The following is a 22,196-nucleotide window of genomic DNA, read 5'->3' on the forward strand; positions in this document are numbered from 1 at the left end:
CTAACATCCTATGCCGTGTGGGGGTTGTGAAGTAATCTAGAATGGCGTAATAAGATTTCAGTGTCTACTACCACTATTGACTACTGCTAGATGGCACATTGAGTCTGTGGATCTGTCATCAACAACATGCTGGCCTTGGATGCAGCAAGGAAAAAGACGATTGACAGACGGAGTGAGGACGTGCAATTATTTTAGCAATGGACTAAAACAGGAACGCTGCTGCTGGGCACAAGACAGTGGGCCTCCACCATCCTGCCATGGAGGGGTCAGCTGTAAAAAAAGTGAGTTTTCTAGTTGTTTACTTGCAGCGCTGCCGCCGTCTAGTGAGTGAGAGATCAGTGTCTGGTCTGATGTCCATCTGTCAAAGGTTTAGTTCACCTTTGGTCAGACCACATGTGTTGCTTCAGTGGGCTTAAGGTCAAAGTTTATTGTGATTAAAGTACGTAGATGTTATGTAACTTTTCATATGATGGACACTTTGACCAAAAATATATAAACTGTGCCTTCTTACAGAATCTTGTTATTGCAGATTAAATATTATTGACACGAATACTCAACAAGTTCGTTATAGTTATTTTTAATCTCTGTTATTATGAAACTATATATATTAGCACAATGTCTGTTTTCATTAAAGACTTTTCTGCATTTTTATGTGTTTTAAACACAAAAATCATTGTGCATATTTTAGCTCCATGATGGGCATTTAAATGCTGTCTCGAAGTCCGAATTGTTCTGATCAGTGAGCTGATTTGAACATTTGATATAACATTATTGCAATGTCAAAACATTGCTGTTCAATCTTTGATCAAAGTCACATCTGAAGTGATTACATAACAAGGTCATCTTGGAGCCTGGATGGTTTTACATAAGAACAAACAGCGTGAAGATACAAGGCAGCCGTGTTGAACTTCCTAAGAAGAATAAAGTCTTTTAATCTGACAGCAACATTATAATGATTAATGGTCAAAAAACGTATCTTTTGACTGATTCAGTCCAACAGACAGATTGCTTAGTATCACAGAGCGGCATCATCAAGCTAACTTCTGACACTTCAGAGCATTTCTGCAAGTAGGTGAGAGCTTCCTGTAATCCATCTGAAACCTTCAGGCCTTAATTGGAACAATGGCTTTCATCAGGCCTTACACCTGACTGGTTGTCTCCCCTGCAGGGGCCCAAGAAGGCCCTGAATCTGGAGGCTTATAACTACAGCAGGAATAGTACAAGGCACAATACCAAATACAGAGTTTGGGATCATATTTCAGCTGTTGGACTTGTTTATGTCAGCGTCTTGATCTTATTGGCTTGCCTGACTTTGCCTGAGAAACGCGAGTCATAACAGCATCTGCCATCTGCTCCCTGGTCACTGTAATCTGTGTCTCCTGGCTATCCGGTTTCAGTGGGTGTGGCAGAAGTAAACGATTGTGTTACAACCAGGTTTCCCTTCCACTGTAAGTGGCCTGACTCTGTGTGGTTACATCATTTTATTTGCCACTACAAATAAAGCTCTCTGCCCCACACCAAAACTGCATAACTACCTCTCTGACAGACTGGCAGAGCTGTTATGTCACCTTCATTAAACAAAGCTCACGTACTTAAGCAGCACAGCAGGCACCGTCTTTTTTAGCCTTTAGCTAATTATACCCTCTGTCAAATGAAGGGACGATCACAACAAAGGTGTTTTGACAAACCAGGCTGTGTGCATCAGTGTTCACATGCAAAGTAATTAACCTGTGAAATCACTAACAAAGAGCATCGTTTTTTCTTTTTCTCCTGTTTGACTGCACATGACATTTCACAGAAACTGGGATATGGGCTTCTCAAAAAAGGTAGTTTAAATCACAAATGTTGAATGATAGATTAGATTTGATCGATAGCAGAATCATGTGTTACCAATCAAATATTGCTATCAGTCAAATATATAGTCGTTATAGTAGGATTAGAATTAGCTAGAAATAATCATCTTTTATATTAAGTATGAATAACATCTTCAATGACACTTCGATTAAATGTTACAATTCTGTATCTCCAACAATTAAAACTATGAGGATATTCTGTTACCATGTGATAGTTAATAACAAGGTAGAGTCAAACTTTTTTTTTTTTCACATTTATGAGCTTTAAGAAGAATTTTGAGTTGGTCCATCCACAGGTGACAGCAGCAGTGAGCAGAAGAAACTCAACGGCTCCTCAACAGAAGCGCCGAGCTATCATAACCTGCACCGAGAGCTGATGCTCAGCCATAAACGGTACGCCGAAAACTCCTTTTACTCTGTGGTCTTAAAGTCGTCACCCACTGAAACAGAGATTGGCAGGAATTTTGTGTTTGCATGTGTCGGTAAAACTGTAGCTCTGACTTTGAAGGGGTCTGCTGCTGGAGGAGAAACCGGAGCTGAAGCGAGTGTTGGAGCAGCGCAGACTGGAGCTGCACAAGGAGGCGGAGATGGCACAACGACAGCCCTCAGACCTGGAGATGGAGCTCCGCAAGAGGCAGCAGAAACTGCAAGAGGTAAGGGGCACATAACTGAGAGGGATTTCACAAAATACTAACAGAATACAACCTGGCTCTTCTCAGGCTTTCTCTTTAACTTTGTTGGGATAAACTGATGTCCTTCCCCCCAACAGTACGAGCAGGAGGAGATCAGGCAGCGAGAGAGTCAGCAGAAGATCCCAGAGTTTGTCCGTGTGAAGGACAACCTGAGGCGCACACAGACGTTTGAGCAGTGAGGCCCTGAGGCTCTCCCATCAGCCCCTGCAGCATCTCACCATAGTGGCCCTAAATCTGGATGTTCACAGTCTACAGAGCTGCATCCCCCATACACCATTTTGCTTTACGTTTCTTCACAATGTACTTTGAGTTATCACATTTTGTGTAAGCAATCACTCATACCAGGCTAACATGTAATCCAGAAATACACTATTTTGCCAAAAGTACTCTCTTGTCTGCTTTCACATGCATAGGAACTTGAGTGACATCCCATTCTTAATCCGTAGTGTTTAATATGATCTCAGCCCACCCTTTGCAGCTACAACAGACTCAACTCATCTAAGAAGGCTTTCCACAAGGTTTAGGAATGTGTTTGTGGGAATTTTTGACCATTCTTCCAGAAGGGTATTTGTGAGGCGGTCCATCATTAGTTGGATGAGAAAGCCTGGTTCACACTCTCCACTCTAATTCATCTCAAAGGTGTTCTGTCAGATTGAGATCAGGACTCTGTGCAGGTCGGTCAAGTTCCCACAAAGTTGGGAACATGAAATTGTCCAAAATGAATTGGTATGCAGAAGCATTAAGAGTTTCTTCACTGTAACTAAGGAGTCAAGCTCAACTCCTGAAAAACAGCCTCACATATATAATCTTCCACTACCGAACTTTATACTTGGCACAGTGCTGTCAGACAAGTACTGTTCTCCTGGCAACTAGCAAACCCAGACTCAAGCGTGATTTGCCACTCCAGAGAACAGGTCAGTACTGCTGTAGAGTCCAGTGGCGGTGCGCTTCACACCACTGTACCTAACGCTCGTGTTTGGTTACGTGATGCTTGGATGCAGCTGCTTGGCCATGGAGACCCATTTCATGAAGCTCTCTACACACTGCTCATGAGCTACTCTGAAGGCCACAAGAAGTCTGGAGAGATTGACTGCAGAAAGTTGCTGACCTCTGCGCACTTTGCACCTCATCATCCGTTGACCCCGTCCTTGTGATTTTTAAATGACCTACCTGAGTTGCTTTCATTCCCAAATGCCCTCCACTTTGTTGTAATACCACTAACAGCTGACTGTTGAATATTTAGTAATGAGGAAATTCCACAAGTGGACTTGTTGCACAGGTGGCATCCTATCACTGTACCAAGCTGGAATTCACTGAGCTCCTGAGAGCAACCCATTCTTTCACAAATGTTTGTACAAGCAGTCTGCGTGCCAGGTTCTTGATTTTATCACACAAGTGATTGAAACACCTAGACTGAATATGAATGAGTGACTACTTTTGGCAATATAGTGTACTTCCATAAAGTCAGTCACAGTTCTTTTTCTGATTGGGAAGTGAAATAATAGAGAAAGCTCGCACTGAGCTCTGAGTCTGGATTTTTTTTTAAAAATGTTTTTCTATGCTAATTATACTATTTTTTTTCCAAATTAGATCAAATGAGCATGAGATATCAGTTAAGCCTGATTCTGTCCTTTGTAAAGACCATTATGCAACTGCTGAGATGAACATTTTCAACAGAGCTGTTTTGTATGAATAAAAATTCCCCAACACTGCAAAATATGCATGTCTGTTTATTCTTCTCTGTCATGACTTTGGATTTTTTTAGAGTGTCTGAGTGCTGTGGAAATGAAAGGTTTATAGCTTGCTGTGATGTTTTGTTGCACTGGACACCATTCAAAGCACAGGGGACTGATTTGCATGCGGCTCCACTCCCCGAGGGCTCTCGCGGTTCTTTCACATGGATATGGGACTTTGCTTAATTAGCTGATCTTTTCATTCCATCACGCCATGAGAGGAGAAAGCACAGGCCATCTGGAGAAGGCTTTTCATCATCTATAGACTAGGAATACCCAAGGGTCACTGATACAACCGGCTGAGGGCACATAGTAGTAGCCAGTTTGCTGTTTCAGAATTTATTTTAAGTAGTTTTAGCAATTATGTCATACACAAAAGAAACCCACATGTGCAAATTGAATTAACAGAACAACTTTAAATGTGCAATAACACATAAGTGCTGTACTTTTAAAGTTAAGATGTGAGGTAACATTATTGTATAATGCAAATAGCCTAAAGGCTATTCTCATAATTTAAAATTTTTTATATAGTTTAGCATTTCATAAGTTACACACATGTATTTTGTGTAAGAACTTGAGCAGGAGTTGGTTACAGATGTCAAATAAATGTAGTGAAGAGTAAACGTGCAACACTGTCTAAGGCAAAGTAATAATAAAAGGACCAGCATCAAATATAATAATAATAAGAAGAAGAAGAAGAAGAAGAAATGTAAGCGAATTACATGGAAATGAATTACAAAGAAGATCACATGGTTAAATATAGCTTTGTGGAAACTAAACAGCAATCAAAAGTATATTTCTCTGTCATTTTAATTATGTTTTATTTATGTTAATGGGTGAATGGCTCACGCTGTACACAATTTTTCATCATCATGGCGGAGGAAAGAGGAGAGCGTGGTCTTCTCAGCCAGCACTTACCAGCCAGCTGTCCTGTTTTCTTTCTTTCTTTTAACAAAACTTTGCCTCTACCGCCTCCCTTTCGCCTTTTGTGCCTTTTCTCAAATTAAGCCCCCCCTCAGCGAGTCGCGTGCTGTGTCAACACGCAAAGCGTGTCTGGAAAGTCTGCAGCGTCGGACCAAACCAATACAAGAAGCGAGGGGGGCGTTACAGACAGAAAAAATAAAATCCCATTCGGTTAAGCCGAAATTACTCTATTTTACAAAAGCGTGAGCTGTGACTTAAATGTAAGTTAATTTAAAAATGAACATTTTTACATAAATACTGAAGCAAAAATCAACAAAGCTCACCCCCGCCCGTAGTTTGATCCAGAAAGTGGACTCGTCTAAAACAGATGTCCGGAGCTCTTCCCTCACATCTGACCAGAGAAAGTTTGAACTCTCGCTGCCTCAGGAAAGATGCTGATGTAGAGGAACAGACCGCAAGCTGAAACGTAAGTACAGACTATTTTCTGTGCGTTAGCAAAGAAGAAGTCAGAAAATAACCGTCGATGTTAATGTAAACAGCAAAAAGGTAGGCAAAGCTGGAAGTTTTTATACAATTAAATTTTAGAGAAACGTTACTGAGCAGTTAGCCAAACTGGCTATTTGTGCGGTTTAAAATGCTTAAAACAGAAATAACTTCAAGGGATATGCTATTATGACACATCTAAACATTTCTCTCTTAATCTCTCCTTTAATCCATCATAGTTTAGATGAAAATCTTTTTCACTTTTTATTTCACTGCTTGTGTGCTTGCTTATTTTTACACTCATATAAAAGCGAGCTAAGCTAAACCATAAATATAATGTGCCTTGTGTTGATATGTGTAGATTAGTGAGCAGCTATGAAATGCTTATTTGATTTATGAGTCAGTAGTAACCACCCACTAGTATAATATGGTCTGGCGATGATACAGAGTAAGTACACTCACTCTCAGTACTTGAAAACATGCAAATCCAAGACTTTTACTTGTAATGGATTACTGGGGTGTGGTGTTTTTACTTGAGTGAAGCACTGACTACTACAGACCAGAAAAAGATGTCAGAAATACAACCACCAGACTCAATAATAACTGGGCTGCTAAATGAATGAACAGGTTGCTTTCAAAGATAAACAACCCTGCAGGACTTATGGTTGGGAAAAGGCTTGTCGGTACCAGCTGTTTTGTTGTCCTCAGCAGCAAAACAAACACAGACAGGCATGAAGTGTCACTGTGATGCTGGAGACAACACCTCTGTGTCGTCCTCCACTTCTTTTGTGAGTGGTGGGCACTTGAGGGTGACAAGCTGTAACCACATCCCGGCGACGGCCTGAGATGACCATCAGTGTCCATTCAGAGGCTTCAGAAATGATGACTCAGAGGGACAAGGTGTCGTGAATCATGATCACCCCCAGCCAGTGCTTCAGCCTCTGGAGAACAATGGAGGATCTCTTCTGGCCTTTGGTATTTACACTGTCACTGGGCTGTGACAGAGCTGGTGTGTCTGGTCAGCATATGGCCTCCAGTGACTGAAAGCAGATCGGCTTGGTGCTTATTACCCCTGCATTGTCTGCCTGAAAGTGTTGTTCTGAATGAAACTTGTCAGAGGAAAGATGCTGACGGCATATCAAGTCTTTGATACCATTCCTTTTGAAGCTCATGCTATCACTGCCTCTTTTACTGCTCTTTTCAAACTCAGCACTGCTTCTTAAGGCAAGGATCTCACTCCAGTGATGTCCTTTGTAATACAATACTTCATTTTTTTCTCTTGCCTGCAACTCCCCCACTCTGATACGCTTTTCTTCCAGCAGCATATATTGTCTACAGAGCGGATCCATTTTGCTGAATGGATTTTGGCTTTCCATGAGACTCTGAAAAAAAAAAGAAGGCATGCTGTAAAGTCGTTTGGTTTCTTCCATAGTATCAGCATTCAGAAGAGAATCTTAATTACAGGGTTCGAACAGGCCTCGGTCTGGTTTCAGGCAACCCTCACGGTCCCCGTTGGTAATTCCAGGGCCGACCACAGTGGTAATGAGCACGGAGGTGATGGCTGCAATCCAGGAGTACGCAGCTCCAGAGGCTCATGGGAAAGGGTGGTGGGGGAAGTCTGGGAGACAGTAAATCCACATTGTGATCTCTTGCCATAAACATCAACTTCCGTAGATGTTACACAGTCATGGTCCAGTGACCAGTGAGGATGGGTGGGACAGTCATCTCGTACTCCTGATGTGTTTCTAGGCAGACATCATAAGCAGTGATCAAACACTTCCCTGAATTAAGATGTTTTGACTACATCAATCAGGTCTTCCGGGTGGAGACTGTGCTATCAGCAGCTTTACTTCAGGAAATGGACTGCTATTCCTGTCACAGTCAATCATGAAAAGTCTTGGGTTTTTTGGCGCTCCTTTACAGCGTAATGTCAACAATCCCACGGCTCCAGGTTCTTATAAAAGCTGTGACGAATGGCATCAGCGTTTTGGCAATAAACTGCGACTGCAAGTGAGAGTTTTTCCCAAACTCATCCACACACCCACCAACTCACCCACTCACTCACTTAATCAGCCTAGACCTCCGACCACAGACTCTTGTGAAAGTCTTCAGACAGTTATGGGGTGTAAGTGGGTAAATCCCACATTACCCTGTCTGTCTCTGATTACCAAGCTGGATTCCTGTTGACGTATTTAGCTTTAGATTGCTGCAGCATGGAGCCATGTGTCTGGGAGCAAAACCTTGCACCTTAAAATCTCAGCCCTGCTCCATTCTGATACTCTCTCGCTGTCTCAACAGCCTTGTCTCAATATTGACCCGGCACAGCCGCTCAAGCCACAGTTGTCAGCAGATATTGCGCCTGCAGCAGATTATTTAGGCTGGTTTTGGGACACAGGCCCTTTGTTGCGGTGTTGTTTTACTAACTCGAGCTGCTTAGCTGTGTTCCATTGTGCCACTGGCTGCTCATAGCTGCGTCAGTTCGCATGAGTTGCTGTTTTGAATGGAGAAAACCTATAGGACACACAATAATATCCTGTCAGAGAAGGTTTTCATTCACCCAGGCTCTGTGCCTTCCTTGTCTCTACAGGAAAAGGCCCGATACAATCACCAAACACAGGAGCTAAGGATTATACACAGAAGCCTTACTGTCATGTGGTGTCTATTTCCATGGCATCTTACCTCCCCTTTTATTCCTGACCAGTGACACATCATTCACTTTTCGAAGGAGGTTTGGCTTCCCCAAAAAGTTTATGAATATGTGGCATTGATGCAAGGCAAGGAAATAACATCCTTTAACCATGTTAGAGACCATAATGTGGCCTCTTGTGATCTGCTAGCTTTTTTAGAAGAAGTCTGAGACATGTGAGATCCAAAATAAATTAAATGACCTACAAAATTGAGAAAATAAAGGCAGCATTCTCTGTCTCTGCAACCCTAAGGTAATTTCAAGACAACAACCACACACAGACTCATGGTCTGAATTTAAATGGCTGTCAGCTTGTTGAACGCTATTTCCAATTTGTTGTTGTCACTGTCTTTCTCTTCTTGCTGTTGTTCCACTCCACACCTTGTTTTAGTTCGTTATTAGTCACATGTTTGCTGGAGAGCAACAATGGGACAGAGCGGGTCATAAACAAGAATTGTGTCGGCCAGGTTTTTGTGCTCAGCGTTGCACAGGAGTCAGCAGGCACCTTGTGATCTGATGCTGCGAGTCCAAGCCCAGCATTGAGACATTCTTCCACTTCAAAGCTCCCAGGGGGTTTTCTGGACACTGGTTGAATGGGAGCCGAGGAAGGGGCGCACAGGGGGAACAGGTGCAGTCCATAAGTGGGGTAATTCCCGCTGCCATCTGCTTTCTTTTTCGGGGTCTGGGCTCTTTAAACGCCCTCTGACACGCCTCATGGCGACACACTCCCCTAGCCGCAGCCGCAGCATGCCCCGTCACCATGGCACCGTGATTCAGATTAACCCCGCACATGTGCCGAGTCAACCGTGGGGGTCTGCTTCTTTTGTGAGTGAGCAAAGGGAGGGCGACAGGGGTGGAGGAGGGGGAGGGAGATGGAGAGCTGCACAGATAAGTTTGTAAAAAGGACACTTGCCAGTCTTTCACTTTTGTTAAGTGAAGCAGCAGAGACAGACTTATTGAATCCATGTGAGGGGCAATACAAGCAGTTTATTCCTAGCAGTAAACGGTCTCATTTTAGTAATCTGAATGAACTTTGTTGTTTCCAACAGGTATATATAAAAAAGTCAAGAGCAGAGAGACAAGATGACGGCCATCGAGAGTAAAGAAGAGATCAGCGACACGGACAGTGGGATTATCCTAAACTCCGGTAAGGACTGTACTAAACAGATGTCCAGTCAAGTCTGCATCTTTCATACTGTTACTTACAACTAAGAGTATAATGGAATTTGAGGCTCATAGCTATATTAACATTTGAGAAATGAAAGAAAAATAAATAAATCAGGTGACATTTTGTTAAATAAACTTATATATTTTTACTTTGTAAATATGTAATTGGGACATTTTGTCTGACTTTCCTCTAACATACTGCATCTTTAGCATTTTTTTAAAAGTTTGTTGCTATTTATCAGCCCGCGCTTTACATCAGTACTGATGTACTATATCTGCTGTAGCTCCAGTATCAATACTGACATAACAAGGTAGCAAACTTATTAGTCCGCTACTCAGTGTAAGGTTTCTGCGATAGCTGCCCTGTATGAAAAGTATTGGCAGTTTCTATAACGATTAATCCACCAGTCTGTGCAAACAGAATGATAGTTTTAATGCTATAATATAATTAATGTTGATATTCATAATTGTTACAAAAAAGCAGAAATAATGGCAAAGCAGATTGTTATTATTTTTTATTATTAATAAGCAAAATTGTTTGCATTCCTGAACAGAAAGTTAAGTTTTAGTTGTTTAATGTTATGTTTGAGTCATTTCTGCCTTCTCAGAGAAGTTCATTGTGCTGGCTCAACTTTGCGTTTATTTTATTTTTTAGCTTTAAATATGTTTTTAACAGATTTCTAAAATATTTGCATTTTCCTCTTTATAAGCCCTCGGTCTATTTTTAACTCATTATCAGCTCACATAAGAATAATACAGTTTTAATATATGTGGAAGGTACTGTGTGTCTTTCTGTGTCTGTCATGAAACTGATTGGAGGGGTGGAGCGTGGGCAAAGAAAGACTCCATTAAACTGTGTGGATTAGCCTTTTGTGGAAAAATGATCTGTGTTTGCCCTCGTGTTTAACTATAGTATTTAATACAGATTCATAATGTAGTGCATTTAAAAACATCTCGTCACAGCAGAGCAAATGTTAGCTTATGTGACAGCATATGATGCAGACGGGAAAGTACAATACAGCTTCAGTATTGTACATAATGACCGTGTTATACGGGGTATGAGAATAAATGTTTGCACATCAGTTGTGCAGCACTGGCTGAACTGATAACAACATTTTATATACACTAAATAAAATATAATAAAAAATATAAACAGTGAAATTATTTTTAAGTCATTTTAAGTCAGGTTCAGATGCAGGTAAAGCCTGATTTTGTGTGTTTTTTGCAGGTCCCGACAGCCCCACGTCCCCAGTGAAGGACATCACCACCCACACCAGAGCCCTGAAGCTGAAGCACCAATCTCTGGAGGAGCGTTTAGAGATCTGCCTGCTGGAGCTCCGAAAACTCTGCATCAGGGAGGCAGTAAGTGACTCCTGGATTAAAGCATATAAACATACTTAGGCTAGTTTTCATGAAGATTAGCTTTAAATCAATATTGAAGATTGCTTCTTTTTACATCATAACAATACTTTTGTTTTGTCCTCACAGGAGCTGACAGGTGTACTGCCCTCAGACTATCCAATGATGCCAGATGAGAAGCCACCACGTGTTCGGAGGAGAATTGGTGCTTCATTCAAGCTGGATGAAGGTCTGATCCATCTAGATAAACAGGTACAAACCACCATCAGTGTTAAGTGTTAGTGGGAAGAGTAAGCAGAGGAAACTACAGCACATCAGCTGAGATGTAACGTCAGAGTTTGTCTTTTTTTCATAGGACTCAGAGTTGCAAGCGCTAGAAACTGAATTGGCCCTTCAGCGGCAGATTTTTGAGGCGGCCCGCAAACTCTCGCAGGAGGAGAACCTCAGTAAGCCACAGAAGAAGGGCCGGCTGCAGCAGTGCAAGAGGGAGGAGAAGAAAGTGAAGGAACTGCAGCAGGCCGTGTTCCAGCATAGAATCAAGAGTGAGTGCAACTCACCGAGCGTCAGCAGCCAGAACAAAGGTGAGTGACTTTGCTGCCCCCTTCAGGCCAGGCTGTGCAACATGCAGTGCACTTAATGGAAATGTAAAATGTTTGGCGTTTGTGTGCAGATCTGTGCATGTCTGATGACAGCTCACTCTCCGATGTGGTGGCGCTGGATGATGGTGAGCTGAAAGTACATTTCTACCTGTATGATTTTAAGGTTATCATGACATTAATTTAAATATGCAGTAGAAGAAAAGACAGCTCTGATAGAGCATGGTGTCACATTCAACTTTTTATGAAATTAATTGCGGGTCATGTGTAAAAACAAATATGGGTTTAAAATTCCAAAACTCACTTTAATAATGTGATTTAAATATTTTCAAAAATAATGAATACTCTACTGACTTGTTTTCATTTAGAAATAATTCTTTAATGTTCTCTCCAATCCTGTATAGATGTGGACATATCCAGCCCCCTTTCACCTCCAGTGTTGGACGCTTCATATTCAGATCCCCTTCAGCTGTCAGCCCAGACTGTGCAGACATCGCACCAGTCCTCAAGCGAGCTCAGTGTGGAGCACGAGCCCGCTCCCATCCAGAATTCCCCTTGGAAGGAGTCCAGTCTGGACCATCCTTACCAAAAGGCCACCAAACCTCAGTCTCCCTGCAGCAGCAGGTCCAGGTGAGGACTGAAGAATGCTAACAACTAGTGAAATACACGATTATACTCCAAGCTAGATTGTACCTTATTTTACAGTTTTCCATTTGATAGATGAACTTAGATGAAATCAGGTGTAATGTCAGCCTTCTTGTGCTGGATTAGCACATAGTAAAGCTTCCTTTTTCTGAATGTGTGCGATATCTCATGTCTCCTGTGTGCAGTAGCCCAGCAGCAGCCCAGGTGTCTGCAGAGAGCATCAGGATTCCTCTCACTCAGTTTGTCAAAAACTCTGCCCTGCGTCACAGCAGCTCCACCAGCGCCCCCTCCACCCCGGAGCTGTTCATACGCCGGCAGTACTCCCAGTCCTTCAGGTACACAGACAAGTTATGTCAGAGTCATTTGTATTATCAGAGGAATTAAAGACAATAATGCATGTATTAATGTTTCAAACTTTACACAATGTCCCTTCTCAGACTTCCAAAAAGAAAGCCATCTGACGTGGCGCGTTTCAGCTCAGAGAGCAGTCGAGGTCGAGCTAGGCTGCCCCAGCGACGCTGCGTGGCTGACTTCATGGTGCGCTCTCCGGAGTACTCTCCTCTGCGTCCTTACCAGTCCGGCTCCGAGGACAGCAGCTCAGAGCACTCGTCATCCTCTAGCATTAGCTCTCCTGGCAGGGAGAAGCCGACTGAGATCCCAAAGCTCTGCCCACCGCCTTACGGGTTCCACTTTGGAGCACAGAAGAAAGGAGTCTCTCATTTCCCCAGTATGCACAAAAATACGAGCACCAGCTATGTTAAGGCAGCAGCGGGAGATGGACCCCTCTCCCCGCAAGCTCCAGACATGGGGAAGTGCTTCATCTCTACTGTGGCACGCAGCACTCAGCAACGACAGTGGCAGGAGGGGACACCTTCACCGAGAAGCATCTTAAAGCCCCCTCCGCCTTACACCAGGCTCGTGCGGACGCCCTCGCTGAAAGAGTACCCAAACCACGCCGTGAGGCTGCTGCCCCGGGAGGTCGTATCAGAGGAGCTGAAATCGTGGCATCAAAGGAATCAGCTACAGAAGCTACTGCCAAGCTGCGGGGAACAGCAGAGCGTTACGAGCCCCATTTCACCTCACCTGCCTCCTTTTGCACAGGTAGGTACTGAACACGGTACCTTTTCATTTGACTCTTAACACATTAATGCATTGAAGCTGTTACTTTCGTAAATTAGATCAGTGATTCCAAAAGTGTGGGCTGGGATACTGCAAAGGTACTCAAGTTATTCAAAGTATGTGTACCGTTATTTATATAAAAAGTCAGGTTAAACTGGGAGTAGGTGGTGGTTAGTTTGTGGTATTACTCGTTACACTGACCTAAATTTAAAGCTCTTTTATTGAAGTTTGTGTCCTAGTGATATGTGGGTCACACAATGGCATTAATGCTTTGCATTTGACTGGGTAGCATTAGCAACTAGGAGCCAACAGCCTGTGTTTTTATGTTTTGGTTTGTTTGTTTTTTTCAAATACATCACTTTCTCTTGTTTTTTGATTAGAGGTTGCTTGGTCCCCATGGGATTTCTGGCAAATTGACACATTTTCACTTGAAAACAACATGAAATATTTTTTACTGAACTAGATTAGAGATCTAATGTATTTACAATGTGCTGGCTTTGTGACTTTTTTCACAGGGTTCAGGTAACGTGGTTCTCCAGAGGGCTGTAGACGGGACTCCCCTTCAGTGGTTTGTCGCCGAGGATGCTGAGATTGTGAGCCAGGTGTAGTTGACACACCTAAACCCCCTGCAGTATGATGACTCATTCCTTTATTTATTAAGTCTTTGGACTCTCTGTGAGATTGTTTGTTGACATAATGCAGAAAACGTGGACCTGTTGGTATCACTGATTAATTTAATGTAAGGTGGTATGCCAGTTTTATTTATTTGGTAATACATCTGAGGTGAAATAAATCTGATACAGTTTCATAGCTTATTTCAACAAAGACCATAAACTTGCTGTTGTTTGAAGACCTTTTTTTGTGGCTGGAACACACTTTGCACATGCAGTTCACCCACAGTAGATTTAAAATAGCTTTCCTCATTTCTAATATAATTTTTGACTTATATTCTATATTTATTATTTAAAGACACCCCCCCCCTTCCTTTGCAACATAGACTTATCACTAAAACTATGATACGCCACCTATAAGCACGCACAGCAATGAGTTTTTAAAGGTATATGTGTAGATATACATAGTGAAATCTGTCTGATAATGATGTGAAGTGAGCTGAATCTTAATATTTGAATCTTGCTTATTAACTCCTATTAACCACTGATGCCTTTAAGGGCAAGTTTGGTGAAAGTTTTCACTGCAGTATGGTGTTTCTTACTAACCGAGTGATTGTATCAGTTTTGATATGTTTTGTATATTTATAATAAAAATATTACCAAAATGACCCATCTGAGTGTACCCCGCCTCTCGCTTTATGTATGGGCTCAAAGTGGGGTCATAAATATTTTGTACTTGTAAATCAGGATTTATATGTGTAAAAAGAATTTGTGTGTGGACTTAGCCAAAAAGTACGTGTGAAACTCTGCACTCACGTTTCAAGTTGCAAATACGAATTTTGACCCTATTTTTCTTCCTTTCATCTGATTGGCCAATGTTATGTCAATCACAACTTTAATAATCCAATAGGAGAACAGAGGGGTTTGGCTATTGGAGGGGTGCTTTATGGAGCTTCAGGTCCTGAGGGAATAAATGCTCTTTTACATGCCAGTCCAGCGTTTTCCTTCATCACCACCAAGGAAAAGAGTCTGTGGTGATTTTTGTTTCACAGGTTTACCTGCTTAATACAGGGACCTCCAGAGCCTTTTGCGGACCTGGGGAGGGGGGAGTGTTGTGGAAATGACACAGTCTTCACTAGTGGGAATAGTTACAAAGCTTTCTTCGTTTTGAATTAGCATACATGTTTTTATTGAACATTTGAAGATAAAAAAAAAAAACCCAGAAACTCTTGTAGAGGACATAAAGATAGAAACGAAAAGGAGCAGGTGCATCTAATACAGGTAGAACTGCTGCAAAAACCCACAGAGCTCAGCAGCCAGCGCAACTAATTCTGGATCCTTGGCTTTTAGTTAGCAGTTAGCATTAGCAGCACATGCTGTCTGATGTGAAAGGACCTTTATGCTGCGCACTGTGACTCACAACAATGGTCCCGGGTCAGCCCTGGTTTTGTGTTAAACAATTCCTAAAGTAATAATGGTATTTCTAACCACTGATATACCACAACTTTATCCTTTCAACAGCTACTGAAAGTTAGGGGACCTAGCTTCTATCAGATATTTATATAGAGATCCTGTATTACCCTTCAAGGACCTGCAGTTTAAAAAAAGCGCCCCTCAAACAGCCAAACCCATCTGTTCTCTGATTGGATTGTTAAATTTGTGATTGACATGACATTGACCAATCAGCTGAAAGGAAGAAAAATAGCGTCAAAATTCGTACTTGTAACTTGAAACTTGAGTGCAAAGTTTCACACGTATTTTTTGGCTAAGTCCTCACACAAATCTTTTTTACACAACACAAATTCTTTTTACACATACAAATCCTGATTTACAAGTACAAGATATTTATGACCACAATTTGAGCCCATATTTATGACAGCTGAACTGGATGAGCAGCAGAAAATGGATGGATGTTACCAAAATGTATGATTCCCTGTGACAAACACAATGAACGACCAAAAGCAAACCATCAAAAACCATTTTATGTTTATTTACAAATAGCCTTCAATTGTCGACACACTAATTCACATGAAGCACTGATGACTGTGTTTCATGAAACTACCACAAGAAGTAACTCAGTGTTACGACACAGAACATCACAAACGTGCACAGAAGAACCGGCCGGCAGCGCTGCAGCCAGTGAGTCAGAGGATGTTGCCTCCACCTGAAGAGAGCAGTCGGACAGTGTTTATCCAGACAAAGTTATCAGAAATAATACACTTTTGAAAAAGAACAAACATGACCTGTCCACTTACGTCCCCACTGTGGAGATCCGTCTGTAGATATTTGCCATCTTTTTCTCCCTTCCTTTGTTGGATAAGACTGCTTTGCCTCTGTGTCTGTGCCGCAAAGTATCCAGAGAGAAGCTGTAAATAGAAAAGCACATTCCTCAGTTCCAACTTCTTGAAGCTTGTGATGCTTTTTTGTTGATAAAGTTGCTAATGCTGACTTTAGTAAGAGCTGTATTTGTTAAACTAGACACAGGCCCCAGGGCCAGCAGCAACCAATACTGACACGAAACGCTTCAAACGCTCAGTTAGTCCACCTCCTCTGAAAAGTGCCATACTTTTTGTTCAGAGTCTTGCTGTTGTTCACTGGTTTTGATGGGGGGCTCTCTGGGGTTAGGATGGGAGCGGGTCCTGGAAGAGCTTCTGCTGGAGTTTCATCTGGATTGTGTGGCCTGAAGTAAGACATGTTCGTGATAAATGTTACCATGTAGTTAGGATACCAAAAAATATACCTGTTGGCTCTAGTTCACCTGTCCTCCACTGAGTAGCTGTCGTCCTTGGTCATGAAAGAGCAGCTGGACTCTGGGCTCATTCCAGCCTTCTTGCTGGAAGAGAGACGCTTTCTGGAGTCTCGCTTTTTCCTATCCTGGAGACAAAGAAGACCCTCCCTGTGGTTTATGGCTGATAACATGAGAAAAAAGCAGGAAGGTTTATTCAGGAAACCCCTCTTACCTGAGTTTGGCTGGAAATTACTGATACACAGATCCTTCTACGGATGTGCTTCTTGTTAAAAACAAAACAAAACACACAGATAACAGGCAGATTGAAGTTCAAAAGATGGCTTAAACCTACATTAGACGCTACAAGTATCCAAATATGCATACCTGCTGAGTATCTTTCTTTATGTTGTCACTTTCCTCTGGATCTACAACAATAAATCCAGCAATTACTCAAACTTTGCACACAACTGCAGAAGAAGACAAGTAACAAGAAACACACGAATGATGCAGAAACCTGTGGGGGCTCTGGGATCTGTGATGTTTCTGCAGGAGCTCTGCTGCTGCTGCAACATCGTCCTCCTGGCTTCTTCCAGCTCAGCTAGATTTCTGTCATATCGCCTCCTGAGGCGCTCCACGTGAGCCACCATGAGTTCCACTGCTCTGTTCACTCGAGCCTCCTAAACAAAGCAGGAAATAAAGAGAAAACTCCTACTCCTAGTGCTGGTCCCAATATAGCAGTAACACTTGTTTTTAACTGAGCCTGACCCATAGTGTACCTGATGCACGGCACCGAGCACCTCTGCTGTGTTAGAGATCCGTTCCACGGTGCCTCCGAGGATGTCCAGGGACAGCTCCAGCTTCTGCAGGATCTCGCTGCGCTTGTTGTCCAAACACAGGCTCTTCAGTATCTGAAATCCCACAGGATCACACTTGTATTTGCAGCCTGCTGGGACCAAAAGGACTCACTACAGATAATAGCCTGCTACGTACAGTACCTCCAGGGTCTCCCTGCCTCTGCTCAGCTCTAGCTGGATGTTCTCCTCAGCCAGGTTACGGGCGTGCTCCTCCGCCTGCAGCCTCTGCTTCAGGGTGTACTGATCACAGCGGAGCGACAAGGCGATCTGAGAGAAAGCCGTCTAGGAGAAGAAACAAAAATATAACAACTTCATTCAAGTTCTCAGTGTCCTCCTGCATTTCAGATACCTGTGGCTCTGCCTGGTGTTGAGATTTAAGGATAAATAAACTTTAATGAAACCGTAGCTGTTCAGAAATACAGAAATCTTGAACTTATAATCAAATAACCCACATCCTGTATGTAAATTTTCAAGTGCAGCACATTAAAAAACAAAGTTTAAAACCTACTGAATGGATTTAATGAAGGGGAAGTGTAGACTACTTACCTCCAAATCCTTCTCTGACATCTCTACACTGTTAGGAAACAAGAAGTCTGACAGTTTGATATCACTTCTAATTAAATCTGGCGGTTATCATTTGGTTGTGTTTGTACGTATGAATGTCACCTATTGAGGCCGACGCGCTCTATGATGGGCAGCTCACTCCAGCTTGCGATTAGCGGCTCCTCTTGGCTAGTTTCTGTTAAAAAGTTCAAACTGATTTAGAAACTTTTTAGAACTTTTAAAAAATGATTATTCTTAAGCCATTAACCTTCTCCGCTGTCGTCACTGTCCGGCATGTTGGGCAGGTTGTAGCTGCTTATCTCTGCCTCTGGCTGAAAATATTTGAAAGACATTATCAGCCCCCCGAGGTGTTAAATGACTGATTAAAGGAACGTGTAGGACAGCTGGTTAGACTCACCTCAGCGCTCATTACTGCGTCAGCCTCTTTCTTCACCAGAGTTAATCCAAATGTCAGAGAAAGTCTGATTACAGTATTCAGATTCACTTCAGAGTTCACAGTGGACTCTTCATCATTTGTGAAAGCACACACATATTCTCACGGGTCAGTGTTTGGCTCATTTGCTCCTCAGCCTTTCTCCAGTCCTGAGAATAGATAATCCTATTAAGAGATCCACACTCAGACCAGAATAGGACGACTGGCCCAAGAGGCTCATGGGAAGCTGTGTTTTTGTATGTGGTAAATTAAAACTAGTGTTGTACCAGTTAATAAGTCAAATGCACCTATTCCACAGTTCACCCTGCATCCATGCTATATAATACACCATGTTATACTACACTCTATAACATCGTGTGGAAGCAAAGGGAGTAGCTTGTTCACTTAATCTCATGAATAAATAATTGGGTTTTAAAGGTTTCAGCAGGACAGGACACAAGGGTGCAGGGGTCCCATGAGGGGATTACATAGATCAGGAACTGTAGATCTTATTAACACTCTGCTTCCCGTTTTTCAGTCTACATACACATTTGTGATCTGCATCAGTCGAATATTAGACCTTTGTTTATCCAAGGCCATTAGAGGACAGATCAAGCTTTTTGCACTGTAGAGGCTGGTGAGAAACAGTGTTTCATTTCAGGCTGGGTCCAAACGAAATGACAATAAACGTCTTGAGGTCCAGCTAATGCACGCCAAAGCAGACCGACAGAGACACCTAATGGCCATGCACCAAATATTTGGGATGAATACCCAGGCTCACTGGACTGGGTTGGTGGTTCAATCCCAGGGCACTCTGGTATGCCCGCTGACCCCTGAGTTGGCCCTGATGTGTTCATAGAAGGGTGCATGTTGAGGGGAGAAGCTAATGCAGGGGTAGGCAATGCCAGGCCTCGAGTGCCGGTGTCCTGCAGGTTTTAGATCTCACCCTGGGTCAACACACCTGAATCAAATGATTAGTTCATTACCAGGACTCTGGAGAACTTCAAGACATGTTGAGGTGGTAATTTAGCCATTTGAATCAGCTGTGTTGGATCAAGGACACATCTAAAACCCGCAGGACACCGGCACTTGAGGCCTGGAGTTGGCCACCCCTGAGCTAATGGTAGAATGAGGCTGATAGCAGAAGCTGCTTCAAGGGGTCAAATAAGTGTAGAAAAGCTTTCATTTTATCCCAGCCTCATTGAAACCTTTGTCATCCCAAAAGATATAGCCGGTAAGTTCTATTAATCATTTTAATGTCTTTAAGTCACGATAAGTTTCAAACTCTATCTAGGCATGAAAACCTGAGGCCCTTCCTGTAATTTCTCCCAAAACCTGAATTTCACATCTTCAGAGCAGAGCAAGTTTACATTATACAGACTAAAGTTAGCAGAGTTATGTAACTATGTATTTCACCATTACACATAAGAGAATTTCAGATTATCAGTTAGTGATACAAGACCTCAGTAATGAAATCTAAAAAAATAAATCACTCAGAGCAGCCGACTTTGGAGAATCTCCACTTTTATTAATAGAAAAACTGTATTTAGTAGAGGCGCTGGGGTTTGCCCATGGTGCTCTTGATGTAGAGGGCACGCACGTTCTGCCAGTTCTTCTTCAGCAGCGACACCAGGAAGTTGACAGCCAGGTGGATGTTGTACACAAGCTCGTCTTCTGTCATCTTCACATGGCCTACGGCCACAGCCAGACAAAGCACCTACAACGAGCAGCAAGGTTACTCCACACTGATCAGCTTCTTCAAACCAAGTGTTAGATAAGGAAACCATAAAGCCAGGAAGCAGCAGAACACACCTTCTTCATCTGGAATTTGATGGTGGACTTGACTTCATCCACCTTTGTGTTCAGGTTCTCATTGTGGGTGAGCAGTGAGGGGAACTTGCCGGCCTTGTTCAGCCCAGGACCCAGGATACGAGGGATCTGCTTGATCAGAGACTCAGAGGCCAGGAAAGCATCATACTTCTTGGCTGGAAGAGGAAGAAACGAGCACGTTAGGAAGCCTTGACAGACTTTGGTTACAGATGAGGCAGTTTGTCTGTAATCTTGTGGACACCGTACCGAGCTTCTTGACCAGCTTCTTGTTCTTGTTGAGCTTCTTCAGAGCCTCGATGTCCATGTGTGGCATGTCGGCAGCTTTGGCCTCGTCGCAGTGCTGCTGGTCTCCCAGGATGCACACGGAGAACTTTGGCCTGGGGAGAGTCTTCAGCCTGCATGTCAACAAAACATTTTTAGTGACTGTGCTCACAACCACATTTCAACCTCTGAGAAATAATCAACTCATTCAACATGTGATGATATAATTTGACCCTTTATGAGACCACCTGACTTTACTGTGGCGTAGAAAAAGTCTTACCCATACCACCACAGGGGCTGGCGTCCAGCTGACCTCTTAGGTAATACAAAGCAAATTGGTCGGCATGAGGGCGTGAACTTAGCAGCTCAGCCACTCAAAGCCTCCCCTCATGTTTTAAGACCCAGGGTAGGGGTCCGCCTGCTTCGCCTTCCCCAGCAGAAAGCTGAGTAAGCTCAGTCAGACTACCCAGAGTACTTCTCCATGTCTGCTCCTGGCCTGTCTGGACTTTGATTTTTAATGTACTACATGGCCGTTAAACAGGCCGCTGTGATAATCAGACAGGGCTGGAGACGCACAGGGAAAAGGATGGGTGAGACAGTAAAAGGTCGAACCTGACAGTGCCGGAGAAACGCTTGTCCTTCTGGGGATCATAGTTTTTCAGGCTGATCTGAAGCTCCACCGACTCCACAAACCTACAAAGAGATGACAGGTTACACACATGTCCTGTATTTTCAGTATTACACTTTAAACATTGGTTATCACAGCTGTTCGGATCTGCTTACTTCCTCGGCTTGGCCACGGAGCCCTGCAGGACCTCCTTCACGGCTTCATATAAAGTATCCCTGGAGACCTTACTGTAATGTAGAAAACGTCAGAAAAAAGTTAACGTCACTACAACTACCACCAAGAGAAATAAGACGGCTAATGATGCTAAAGCACAGCGCTAAAAATTCACCAAGCAGCCACAAAAGTCGCGAAAAAAATATGTGCCCGTTATTTAAGAGCATTAAACTAAACACTAGAGATTAGATGAAGACTGTAAATGTATTTTAAATATGCGGATGACGACGGATTACATTTGAGAAACTTAGCGCGCTGACGGTGCACCGGCGATGAACCGGTCCTATGCCGCACCTTTAACGTCAATAAACTACAACATAACATGAAATACAAACAAAGCCGGACAATATTACGACTCTACGTATCTAGAAGAATAACACAGTAGAGAAAAGCGCGTTTAACATTAGGTTTTTAATCATTTATTGGGAAAAATGCGGCCTGACCTCATCTTGGTAGCTCGTCGCTCTCGTCGTGCTACGCTGGAAAAGGAAGTGACGTCGTACGTTACGCGACATAAAGGCGATCCGTGACGTCATCAGGAAGCGCGAGCTTTTTTCTTTTTTTTCCCCCAATAGAAGTCAACAAAATCTATATCATAAAACAGCAAGCATAAAAATATCTGTTTAGTAGTAATTGAAAAAGTTGTGCCTGTGAAGAAACATATACATAAAAATAAAATACCTGTAAAACTACAGAAAGATTCTTACCCACTTATAAAGCTAAATAGTTACATAATAGCTACATAATTCAGCTGTCTTTGTCAAACTTTGTCATTACAGTTTTTATGCTGTTGTAAATTATAATATCAAAAGTTGAGCTCTGGCTGTTTCAGGCACTT

General features: G+C 42.7%; 4 protein-coding genes across 5 annotated transcripts; 2 read left to right on the forward strand and 2 right to left on the reverse strand.

Annotated features, from left to right (window-relative positions):
• The first annotated feature begins 53 nt into the window (after positions 1-53).
• Positions 54-4,262, forward strand: LOC146495341 (protein FAM107B). Its single transcript, XM_085146286.1, has 5 exons — positions 54-281; positions 1,799-1,826; positions 2,150-2,246; positions 2,362-2,506; positions 2,623-4,262. The coding sequence occupies exons 1-5, from the start codon at positions 258-260 to the stop codon at positions 2,722-2,724; spliced, it is 396 nt and encodes a 131-aa protein (XP_085002412.1). The 5' UTR covers positions 54-257; the 3' UTR covers positions 2,725-4,262.
• Positions 4,263-4,968: 706 nt separating this feature from the next.
• On the forward strand, positions 4,969-20,076 carry inavaa (innate immunity activator a). The gene is made up of 10 exons (XM_085146281.1): positions 4,969-5,668; positions 9,421-9,518; positions 10,767-10,900; positions 11,027-11,149; positions 11,253-11,478; positions 11,568-11,621; positions 11,898-12,123; positions 12,324-12,473; positions 12,576-13,239; positions 13,773-20,076. Exons 2-10 carry the CDS (start codon positions 9,455-9,457, stop codon positions 13,863-13,865), a joined length of 1,734 nt encoding a protein of 577 aa, XP_085002407.1. The 5' UTR covers positions 4,969-5,668; positions 9,421-9,454; the 3' UTR covers positions 13,866-20,076.
• Positions 15,927-18,519, reverse strand: irag3a (inositol 1,4,5-triphosphate receptor associated 3a). 2 transcript variants are annotated; one of them, XM_085146284.1, is made up of 13 exons: positions 18,412-18,519; positions 18,262-18,325; positions 18,117-18,189; positions 17,997-18,024; positions 17,592-17,732; positions 17,373-17,504; positions 17,111-17,273; positions 16,981-17,021; positions 16,829-16,876; positions 16,627-16,742; positions 16,435-16,548; positions 16,124-16,234; positions 15,927-16,032 (listed from the first exon to the last, which is right to left on the reverse strand). In XM_085146284.1, exons 1-13 carry the CDS (start codon positions 18,421-18,423, stop codon positions 15,927-15,929), a joined length of 1,149 nt encoding a protein of 382 aa, XP_085002410.1. In that variant the 5' UTR covers positions 18,424-18,519. The 2 variants fall into 2 exon arrangements, with proteins under 2 accessions (XP_085002410.1, XP_085002409.1); XM_085146283.1 differs by having other exon boundaries at positions 16,829-16,879.
• Positions 19,934-21,954, reverse strand: rpl10a (ribosomal protein L10a). Its single transcript, XM_085146285.1, has 6 exons — positions 21,802-21,954; positions 21,301-21,372; positions 21,130-21,210; positions 20,503-20,651; positions 20,239-20,411; positions 19,934-20,143 (listed from the first exon to the last, which is right to left on the reverse strand). The coding sequence occupies exons 1-6, from the start codon at positions 21,804-21,806 to the stop codon at positions 19,973-19,975; spliced, it is 651 nt and encodes a 216-aa protein (XP_085002411.1). The 5' UTR covers positions 21,807-21,954; the 3' UTR covers positions 19,934-19,972.
• Positions 21,955-22,196: the final 242 nt, after the last annotated feature.

This window comes from Neolamprologus multifasciatus, chromosome 20 (genome assembly GCF_963576455.1).
Source record: "Neolamprologus multifasciatus chromosome 20, fNeoMul1.2, whole genome shotgun sequence".
Classification (NCBI taxonomy): domain Eukaryota; kingdom Metazoa; phylum Chordata; class Actinopteri; order Cichliformes; family Cichlidae; genus Neolamprologus; species Neolamprologus multifasciatus.

Bases quoted from the DNA above. Each gene is read 5' to 3' on its own strand.
- irag3a (XM_085146283.1), bottom strand. The intron at 18,190-18,261 runs GTTAATGGCTTA...ACTTTTTAACAG, and splicing joins CAGTGACGACAGCGGAGAAG to AAACTAGCCAAGAGGAGCCG. The intron at 16,033-16,123 runs GTAAGTGGACAG...TGCTCTCTTCAG, and splicing joins CGGATCTCCACAGTGGGGAC to GTGGAGGCAACATCCTCTGA.
- inavaa (XM_085146281.1), top strand. From the start codon at position 9,455: ATGACGGCCATCGAGAGTAAAGAAGAGATCAGCGACACGGACAGTGGG. The intron at 10,901-11,026 runs GTAAGTGACTCC...TTGTCCTCACAG, and splicing joins AACTCTGCATCAGGGAGGCA to GAGCTGACAGGTGTACTGCC. The intron at 13,240-13,772 runs GTAGGTACTGAA...CTTTTTTCACAG, and splicing joins ACCTGCCTCCTTTTGCACAG to GGTTCAGGTAACGTGGTTCT.
- rpl10a (XM_085146285.1), bottom strand. The intron at 21,211-21,300 runs GTAAGCAGATCC...ATCTCTTTGTAG, and splicing joins TCCGTGGCCAAGCCGAGGAA to GTTTGTGGAGTCGGTGGAGC. The intron at 20,652-21,129 runs GTTCGACCTTTT...GTTGACATGCAG, and splicing joins CGTTTCTCCGGCACTGTCAG to GCTGAAGACTCTCCCCAGGC.
- LOC146495341 (XM_085146286.1), top strand. From the start codon at position 258: ATGGAGGGGTCAGCTGTAAAAAAA. The intron at 282-1,798 runs GTGAGTTTTCTA...GACATTTCACAG, and splicing joins AGGGGTCAGCTGTAAAAAAA to AAACTGGGATATGGGCTTCT. The intron at 2,247-2,361 runs GTACGCCGAAAA...CTGACTTTGAAG, and splicing joins CTGATGCTCAGCCATAAACG to GGGTCTGCTGCTGGAGGAGA.